Source organism: Trichosurus vulpecula, chromosome 4 (assembly GCF_011100635.1).
Source record: "Trichosurus vulpecula isolate mTriVul1 chromosome 4, mTriVul1.pri, whole genome shotgun sequence".
NCBI classification, from domain to species: domain Eukaryota; kingdom Metazoa; phylum Chordata; class Mammalia; order Diprotodontia; family Phalangeridae; genus Trichosurus; species Trichosurus vulpecula.
This window is the reverse complement of record NC_050576.1, coordinates 231,600,268-231,610,786: the sequence shown is the minus strand read 5'-3', so window position 1 is coordinate 231,610,786 and position 10,519 is coordinate 231,600,268. Positions and strand designations below refer to the sequence as shown.

General features: G+C 42.9%; 1 protein-coding gene across 2 annotated transcripts in view; it reads right to left on the bottom strand.

Annotated features, from left to right (window-relative positions):
- Positions 1–3,183: 3,183 nt before the first annotated feature.
- MFSD1 (major facilitator superfamily domain containing 1) overlaps positions 3,184–10,519 on the bottom strand; it is a 29,141-nt gene continuing 21,805 nt past the window's right edge. For both annotated transcript variants that reach the window (XM_036756879.1, XM_036756880.1), the window contains exons 13-16: positions 8,347–8,459; positions 7,786–7,833; positions 6,193–6,253; positions 3,184–3,695 (exon numbers count right to left, since the gene is read on the bottom strand). In XM_036756879.1, coding sequence (XP_036612774.1) covers positions 3,692–3,695; positions 6,193–6,253; positions 7,786–7,833; positions 8,347–8,459 — 226 coding nt within the window. In that variant the 3' untranslated portion in view covers positions 3,184–3,691. The remainder of the gene's footprint in view (positions 3,696–6,192; positions 6,254–7,785; positions 7,834–8,346; positions 8,460–10,519) is intronic.

Below are 10,519 nucleotides of genomic sequence, written 5' to 3'. Positions count from 1 at the left end.
TGATGTAAAGAATAGCAAGTATAGTTTTATTGCTCTTAAAATGCTCACAGGAGTTTGCATAATACATCCTAGATATAGGTGTTTCTTGTAATTCTTTCTTTTAATGAAAAAATGTTGCCCTAAACAACTAAGACTCTAAATTGCAGGGCGAGTACTGATGGATATTGGTAAAATCTGGCTTTTAAAAAAAAAATCTTAGGTTATTAATATGACAAAGGAAAATGACAAATGTTGGAGGAGATATGGGAAAAGCAGGACACTGATGCACTGTTGGTAGAGTTGTGAACTGATCCAGTCATTCTGGAGAACAATTTAGAACTATGCCCAAAGGGCTGTAAAACTGTGCATACCCTTGTGATCCAGAGATATCACTGCTAGGCAATTACTCCAAAGAGATCAAAGAAAAGGGAAAGGACCTATACATACAACAATCATAGCAGCTCTTTTCATGGTGGCAAAGAATTGGGAATTAAATGGGTGCCCATCAACTGGGTAATGGCTGACCAAGTTGTGATATACAATTGTGAGAGGATACTATTGTCATAAGAAACGATGAGCAGGATGGTTTCAGAAAAAACTGCAAAGACTTACATGAACTGATGCAAAGTTATGTGAGCAGAACCAAGAAGACACTGTACACAGTAACAGCAGTACTAGACAAAGACAAACTGTATATAATTTAGCTATTCTCAGCAATAAAATGATCCCAGACAACCCTAAAGGACTCATGTTGAAAAATGCTGCCCATCTCCAAAGAACTATGTTGGTAAGCAAAACAGGCTCCTTAGCACGTAGTTCAACAAGTGCCCTTGAATAGTTTGGCTTTTGTTCCCTTTGAGTAATTCATTGAGCCTTACTAGGTGCTAAGCCCCAGGCCCGAACCCTATTAGGTGTAAAACCTTAGTGGGTGTGGACTGGCAACTAAGGTGGGGCCCAAGGTGGGGCTAACTCCAGGGAGGGCCTAGTTTACAAGTCTGGGACAGCAGAGGCTCTTAGACCACGTGGGTTTAAGTCCACCTCTTCATGAAGTCCACCTCTTCATGACGATTCTAGGTCACATGGGTGAGTCGCATGTGTGACTCACTCCTGATGCTGAAAAAGATATAAAAACCAGGGGTTGGCTGTCTGTTTTTTGGAGCTCCTCCTTACAGCAGTGGTGGTGCGTGACTCTGGGCCAGCTTTTGTTCTGAGCTCCTGGGCTGAACCTAGATGTTGGTAGCTATGAATTGTATTGGGTCTGTCTGTTGATATTTGTAATTTGTTTATATTTTGTTCTGAAGTTCAGGGTGCTGGCTTTTTCCCCTGAACTAAGTGAATGCTGTCTGTATGCTGGATTAAAGTAAACTTGTCAACCCCTTCACCTTGCTTTCCTTAGTTAAGCAGATCAAAAGAACCTATGCTGTTGGCAGCTTTCCGGGTGCTGGCTGTAGGTGGATCTTACACCCCCACAGAAGCTGCCAGCCAGATTGTGGAAACAAGAACTGATGTGTGAATACAGACCAAAACATATTTTCTTTCTTTCTTTGAGTTTTCTTGCACAAAATGACCAATATGGAAATGTTTTACGATTGCACATGTGTACCTGTGTCAGATTGCTTACTGCCTCAGGAAGGGGCTGGGGAGGGAATGATGGAATTTGGAACTCAAGACTTTCAAAAAAAACCAAATGCTAATTGTTTTTACACGTAAGTGGGGAAAAAATATTAAAAATTTAAGAAAAAAAAAGGAGAAACAATATCCTAGCTTATTCAGACAAACCTCCCTGCATGAATGAAATTGCAGGCTGGTAGACAAGAAGGATTTCAGTTCCGTTTTTCACAAGGATAAGATCAGGGAAGCACAATAGGACAAGAAGTATCCTAAAGATCTGGTGGATTCAAAGGACTACAAGCTTTGGGCCAGAAGTATGCTGCCACTGCCTGACAAAGGTCAGTGATCTTGGGTGCATTTGGAGGGGCAGAGCTCACAGCACTAGGGAGGAGAGTGGCCCACTGTCCTCCGCTCTCTGTAGACCTCACCTCCAGTACTGGGCACCACAGTTTCAGAAGGGGATGGACAACCTGGACAATGCCCAGAGGATATTGGTTTAGCCAGGATTAAATAACGTGAAGGGCTGTCCTGCAGAGGAGGGAACGGGACTTGTCCATGTGGTCCCGGAGGACAGGACCAGGAACAAAGAGGCAAATTTAGTCTTTGACATTAAGAAAAACAATCTAACAGTTAAAACTGTCCCAGAGTAGGGCAGGCTCCCCATTCCTGGAGTTTGGCTTCAAAGAGAGGCCAGACAGTCTCTGGTGAGGTATGTTAGAGCAGAGAATGCTTTTGTGTTTGGTTAGACTGGACAGCCACTAAGATCCTTCCAACTCTCAAATTCTGGGGCTGGGAAGGATCATTTAAATTGTAACAGGATGTTATTTTAAAGTATGATTAAACAGCAGATTAGGAAAATGTAAGCCAAGTTACCAGGTGCAGTGAAACCACACTACAACTGTGTTAAACTTTTTAAATAAATATTTTAAACAACTTTCAAATACATCTGTTCTAGAATGTGATTTACCTCTTGCCACAGTTAAACATTTGAGTTACCACCACCAAGAATGAGGCTCGTAAAGGAGTCCTGATCTCCCAAGAAGGTGAATCTCTAATGGGTATTACCAACCCACAGACTTAGGCCGCAAATATGGATTCCACCCCATCCTTTGCTTTTTTTTTTTTTTAAGAGGATGGCTTTATGTCTTGTTTCTCCAGAAGCCAAAAAATATGAATGTTACTAGTCTGGGGAGAGTTCCAAAATTAATTCAGTGATTATAATTTGTCCACATTTTCTTTGTTCTGGCTAACCTATTAATTTCTAATTAAGATTGGAAATACTATTTATTCATGGCATAAAGATAAAAACAAATGCTCACTTAAACATTTATTAAAATAAGAATATTTTTCCTTTTGTAACTTTTTATCTACTTGTATAAAGATATACAATCGTCATCTTAATTAGTACATATTTTAGTCATTATATGTAAAAAATATTTTGCCAACGGGGCCTCTCTGACATAGAGAGAGGTTAAGAAATTGAAAAATAGCTCTAGCTAGCTAAGGAGATCTAGTCATGATTATTAATGAATTTTCCCCAAATAAAAATAGCTTTTAGTTGCACATTCCCCATTACAAAAATAGAAGCAAATATACACTTCAACTCATACTCCATTTTATTCGATATAAAACTTTAGGGTTCTTTTGGTTGATTGGGGCTTGTTGAATTGTTTGGTTTTGGTTAAAAAAAAAAAAGGTAACCAACTCCAATTTCCAGATTCAGAAAATATGAAAATGAGATGACCTAGTGAGAAGTCCCTCAACAGAGCCCATCTTGTCCCCTTTTATTTACTGCCCCTGGCAAAGTGGAGCAAGGCTTTCCAGAGCATTCTGCTGGACCTGGACACTAATAAATCATTTGCAAGCAATTAAGGGTAATCCTTTTGCAGCAAACCACACAAAAGACATGATCTAAGATAACGTATCATCTTACAGAAATATACTTGGAGGAAAGAACTTTAGAAAGAAGCTGTTCAGCACATGACAGAAGTGATTCCCAAAGGGCCCCTTTCCCCTTTCCAGACTGTAACTGCTTCCCCAGTGTCTGGCTCTCCCAAGCACAGGATGCAGCTGCCTCTCTGGTGATGACTGCTCTTCAAATTCATCTGCAAAAACACATGAAAATGAGTGATGAGGAAGAAATGGGAGAACTCATGAGGACTCACAAGAAGGGTCCTAAAAAGCATGCAGAGCCTCCATCTCAGTGGTGTCCAATACTGGAATTTTCTGTCTTGCTCTGTAAAGGCCAAAACCCCAACACACATGAAGAGAGGATCACCAACTAGGTGAGGGGAGGGCTCTGGACCACCTCCCGTCCAGGCCTACGGGCTGTTGTCACTGCAATTCCCCAGATGGCATTTGCTGCTCTGATACTTCTTAGAGGAGATACTACCATCACCAATGCTGTATAAACTTCCCTCCCGTTACAATATCAGCTCCCCCACAGGAAAGGGAACAGAGACTTTCTGACGTGACGGTCATCTTGCCCTCCCCTATTCCTGCATCATTCCTTGTGTTCAGTGTCTCTGTACATGACAACATCACCTTACTGAGGAGTCGAAGCAGGACTCCTCAATCTAGCTTACTTTCCTGGGTAATGTCTCTCCAAAGCAGTCAATCTGAACCCAATACCATAGCCTATTAGGAAGAGCAGAGAGATTGCCTGGAAATGACCCTAGGATCTGCATGCTGCTCTAGCTGCTAGACAGGCTTCATTCGGGGCTAGTCCCAAAAAGAGATGATGCCTGCTTTCCAAGGCCCAGCGTTGTTAAATCAGGGAGGCCCCATCACAAATGGGCTGGCCCCCTAAGGACGAATACTCTAGATATGACAACCCATGAAACAAGCTTATAAATGTTAAAGGGTTAAAATGAAATGTTTTACAAGCTGCTAACTCAAATGTCTTTAAACCTCCAAAGACAGAGTAATAAATACAATGTTAACTGAAACATAGACCTTGAACCATGGAATCTGTTTGAGGCTAATTTTGAAAAGAAAATGAATTCCTAGTGGACCTGGCCCCTTCAGATGATAGTTCGATTAAATCCAATTCAAATGAATTTTCAGTCAGATACAGAACTTTTCTAATGAGTTCGGTAGGCCAAGCTAACCAAAAAAAAAAAGCCCTATATTTTAGGTTAAGACATCTTAAAGCATTTTAACAACAACTAGAGAATATTACATAAAATGTGGACCTCATTTAGCAATATCTAGAATAAAACCAAATGCCTTCTTTTTACCCTTGAAGCATTAAGAGTGTCACTAGAAGACACAGAGAAAGTTGGCGATCTAGGCCTTTTCCTCCCTGTCAGAAAGAAGAGGTGCTGCGCATATAAGGTAGGAGCACTACAAAGAATGAAATCCATTCTATCTCAAGGGGAAATGAATGATTACAGATATGGGTACAATCATGGGATGCTGAGCACCCAAATCAGAGTAAGATAGCAGGACCCCAGAAATCTCGCAGTCCACCCCCACTCATGTTACAGAGATCAGGACCCCAAAAGAAAGTAATTTGGCCAAGGTCACAGAGGGGGTCATCTGACCAGCAACCAGGATGCAAACCCAGGTCTTCGATTGCCAAGGCCAAACAGAGTTTTAAATACTTTCTAAAAGGGACTAGGAGTCTTTCCATGTGATAGAAAATGAGGCTATAAAGTGACAGCCAGGCTAGATGGCAACAAAGCATCTGCTTGATTTAAGCATTACACGCAGTGGCCACAGACATCTCCAAGGTAGATAATAAGCAAAAGTGGGGCTTTAAGAAACTCACATTTTCCTATTAACAGTTTCCCTGACAAAGTTAGTCTTGTCCCTTTACTCTCATGCACACATGGTTAGTCTTATCCCTTTACTCTCATGCATGCATGCACATGTGCATGTGCGCGCGCGCGCACACACACACATGCCCCTCCCCACCCCGCAAAGGTTGCCCTGAAGCACCACATGCCACAATTCTAATTCTCAGTAACCCAAGTGATTCTTGCCTTGCTCCTTCTCCTCATCCATCAGGGGATAGACCCAGAGGGGAAGAGCTCAAGAACAGTGAGAAAGGAAACTAACTGGCCCTCTGCAATTAGTTTCTTAAGTATTGTTCTAAATATTGGGCCTCACTTAAATACCATGTTTACACTTGACAACAAGGGCTATTTTTACAGAAAATGCACAACCAAGTAAAGTACAATTCTTGGGTGACTGGTTACTAAGCCTGTTGGATGCCTTGTTAGCCAGGCACCATGACCCAAAGATGCCACCACTGCTGGGGCAGGATCACCAATGCCAAACACCACTTATGTGCCAACACATGACGGCAGGAAAAGAGCTTCTGTCCCTTCTTATAAGCACCGAGGTCTGAGACAGCAGCTTCCTAAATATCTGCCGCTGGAGCTCAGACTCACCCCACCTCCCTCCAATGCACACGGTCAGGGGCTCCATGTTACTAAGCTGCTCTATATTAAAGTATTTCAAGAGTCACTCTATCTGTGACAATGGGAAACAGGGTCATCACCAAGTTAGCATGAAAGTTAATCAGCTTCACAGCCCATAGTTAATAGGTTAACAAGGTAAGGACACACTCACAACCTCTTGCCTTCAAACACTTACTTGGCATGAGTCACCATGGACAGCTCCAGCCTTTGTCTGGAAGTATAATTAAGGCTGCCTCCTACAACACAAGAAGGGAGAAGACCCTCCATCAGGTCAATGCTCACACTCAAGCAACAAGAACAGGCTCCTAACAGGCACAGACCAGCACTCCAGGGCACAGCTGGTCTTTTACTGCTCCCGCTACCTCCCCAAGAGGTACCTGGGAAGGGCAAATATACTCATTACATGTCAGCCAGACAGCGGCAGGGCAGGCCTTGAAGCCAGAGCTAACCCCAAATTTAATGTTGTCTTCATTATACCAAACACACATGTATGTATGTGTGTGTATATACATACATACACACACATGCATGTATATTTATGTATGCAATTCAATCTTCCAAGTGATGTGTGTGTGTGTGTGTGTGTGTGTAGGAATAAAATTGGTCTATGGCTGGAGTGTGTATATGCATGTGTATGTTTAAGTATTCTTTTGTAGGACTGAACTGAAACATATAAAATCAAGTCCATTAAACATGAGCTAAATACAAACAGTGAGCCCCCATGAACAACCTTTAGGGAATGAAATGGTTCCTCCGATAAAATGGAGAACATGAAACAAATTAGCACCTTTTGTTAAAGCTAGGGTAGAAATGTGCCCCTCTTTAATATGCTGCTCAAAATGAAAAGATGATAGAAAAGGAGAAAATAACTTTTTAAAGAACATATGTCCTAACATTTCCCCATCCCCCAGGGTGGCAACATTAGATATTCCAGGGGACTTACCTGACAGCAAACAAAAGCACTGACATTCTAGGGCAGGCAGTACACACAACACAGTATCCAAAAAACTAATATATAACTTCTAGCAATGTACATACAGAAACTAAGACAGAAAAAGAAACTACGGGGGTTAAAAAGAATCCTCATCATATGATATCTGTGATAACTAACTTTGATAGACTCGGCTCTTCTCGGTAATACACGGTTCAAAGACAGCTCCAAAAGAAAGCTATCCACATTCAGAAAAGGAATTACAGAGCCTGAATGCAGAATGAAGCAAACTATTTTCTTTTATTTTCCTTTTTTTATTTCTTTTCTGGTTTTGTTTCTTCCTTCTCATGGTTCATTCCATTGGTTATAATTCTTTACAGCCTGACCATTGTGAAAATAAGTTTGATATGAAGGTATATGTAGAACCTATATTGGATTACATGCTGTCTTGGAGGGGAGGGGGGAGCAGAGGGGAGAGGAGAAAATTTGTGGAACTGAGTGTTGTAAACTAAAAATAAAAAATAAATTAAAAAAAAAGAATCCCCATCCACAATGACATCATTTCAAACGATCAAGCGGCAGCACCCAGGGTTCTAAAGTCTGTTACACAAATGCCTTGTGTTTCAACATCACCTTCAGAATGACATTCAAAATTCACAAAACTATTAGTGGGACAAATTATGAAAACGCTGAACAGATTCATAAACCAATACTGAATTCAATGTATTTCTGCCACTGGGATATGGAATACTCTATTGGTCCTAGAGAAATCCTTCTTCCCCACACCCCAACTTCACCCAGAATTAAAAGAAGAGCTGAATTACACCAAAATATTACCTCGAGTACAATCCACCAAGTACAGCAAAACCACTGCTAAAAATGAGACTAGGAGGAAAAACAAGAGAGGAGAAAAGTCTCGTGAGGAAACAGGTCAGCACATTATACCTATAACCACAAAGCAAATCTAGAGCTCGCAGCTCCTCTTCCCAAGGAGCCGAGGGGAGCATCAGAGACGGCAAAATGCCAAGATCCCCTCCGCCATCACCTGTACCCTTTCCCAAGTCCTGATGCTGCATCTTTTTGGTATCTGACCAAGAACTGCTCCAACCCATACTAAGAATCTTTGTGCTGTGGCAGGGTCTGAAAACTGTCATTTTTTTAAACTAAAGGAGCCATACCCCAAATCACAGAGGGAGTCACCTCCACTCCTAGATTCCAGGGTCTCCAAACCACTTCCCCCAAAGGTACATTATCCACCACACCCTACTGGAGCATATAAAACCCAATACATCTGTTGAATAATTTCCTATAGTTTGGCCTCAGGAACAAAAGGAACCTTTCCTTACTTACCAAGAGACCAAAAAAAGACTCCAAAAATATTCATTATCAAGTACTTACCAGAAACACAGGCAATGAAGAATATTTCCAAAAAGAAATACCCCCAAATATCCAATATTTCACCAGCAACAATGGACATTACAGCCAGCCCAAGATTCTGGATAGACTGCATGCTAAGAAACAAAAATTCGCATATGTAAGTTTGCTGCCCCAGATGCTGCAAAAACATTATCTATGTGCAAAATTACCAACATGGACACGTGTAAACACAATAAGTGAAATTTTTATGACATAATAGGGCTTGATGATCAGTGACAAACTATTTCCACCTATCTCCTCAGCACAGGGAGGTTTATACCGCTGCCTGCACACAGGCCCCAGATGCACACCAGGCTCTGCTCTGGACACCATGCCCTCCAGGAGCAGGTCTGTCAAGGAAGCCCCATGTGTCTTCTGCACGTGGCATGGTGAGGGTGCGAGAGGTAGTGCAGGAAGGGCCCTGCTCCTCGGGGAAGTGTGGACTCACACGGACACAGCCAGGCCACCTTCCCTACTTCCCGATGGTGTTAGGATGTAACCTGGTTAAAGAGGCACTTGTAGTCAGCATTCAAACGTGTGCTGAACTGAAAGACTACTTTTAAAAATGTCTTTTTAACTGACACCTTTCATCAAATTTCACAATACACTAAAACCTCCAGAATTCAAAACCCTGTGTGCCAGGTGTTAAGAAGAGCTGTGGGTAAGGGGCAGCTAGGCAGGGTAGTGGATAGAGCACTGGGCTTGGAATCAAGGAGACCTGAGTTCAAATCTGGCCTCAAGACACTTACTAGCTGTGTGACCTTAGACAAGTCACTTAACCATCTGCCTCAGTTCCTTATCTGTAAAATGGGGACACACTGGAGATGGAAATGGCAGACCACTCTAGCAGCTTTGCCAAGAAAACCCCATGGAACAGTCCATGGTGTCACCAAGAGCCAACATGACTGAATAAATGAAACCACCATCATGTGAAGGTTTTTTTCCTAAGAATTATACCTTTAGAAAGAGTTCTATTTCTTACTTTCTTAACAGAGTGTGCTGACTATAATTTCATTTCTTCCTTTATGACTCGGGATCGCCATCATGACCATCAGCCATGGGACGTGCATTAAGTGTAGGGCCAATGGTGTGGGGCAGAAGAATGAAAAGACACTGACCCCAGGACTGGTTCTGGGCCTTCCTTTCTGGAACCCCTGACACAGAAGTACAGGGAGGCAGATGCCAGCCCAGGGATCTTCAGAAGAGAGTAATCCAACTACAACTGTGCGGTCAGAAAACCAAAAGGCTGAATCTGTTCCTTTTGCTGTCAGGAGCCCACCAAGTAAAGGAAGGCTAAAACGACCGTGTGGACACAGGTCAGGGTCATCCTGGAGGGTTACTTAGCTCACAAAGATCCAGGTGTCAAAGTCGGGGTACTGGTGAGCAATTCAACTGAGCCCCACTTCTCCTCAGATCTCCCCTTCTCCCCCCTTGGGGACACTGTCTGCTGGTGGCTTTTCCAGTCTATGCCGGGGATGAGGCTGCCAAGAATTCTCAACCTTCCCTCCCTTGGGGCTTTCTATGCCAAGGGGCCTGCCTCATTCTATCACCACCACAAAGCCCTCCGTCACATCAGAACCCTAACCCTAAATGCACCTGCGTGGCCAGGGCCCAGTCAGCAGCACCCCTGGCTCCCACCTGGCTTCTACCTCCTGCTGCACCCCAGTCTCTTTTAAAACTCCAAGTGCCGGGCCTGCTCAAAGCAAGGTGCTAGCGCTAGTCACCCTGGCTCAAGTGTGGGAAAGCAGTGACTCCCAACAACACTGTCGTTTTCATGGAACATCGTCATCAGCTTCTGCTCCCCTTTATATCTCGCCTCATGAGATCTAACACGAATGAAGACTATCACTTGCCATTTCAAGAATTCATGCCACAAAATTCCTCACCAAGACATGAGGTAACAATTTCTCCAAATTCTTAGCTACAAACCTCTAAACAAATTTTAGGCCAAGTAACAACAATGGAATCTTTAATGTCATCACAAGACTTCAAGCCCCAAGTCCCCACAAAGGTGCAGCATGGACCATGAGATCTCTGTCAAATTGCATCCCCTGAACACCCTCCCCAAGGGCAGATGGAGACAAAGGGATGCCACATGCTAACAACAGGCTAGGCTCCGCTGTTCTCCAGCATGGCATTAACCAGAGCTACCGTC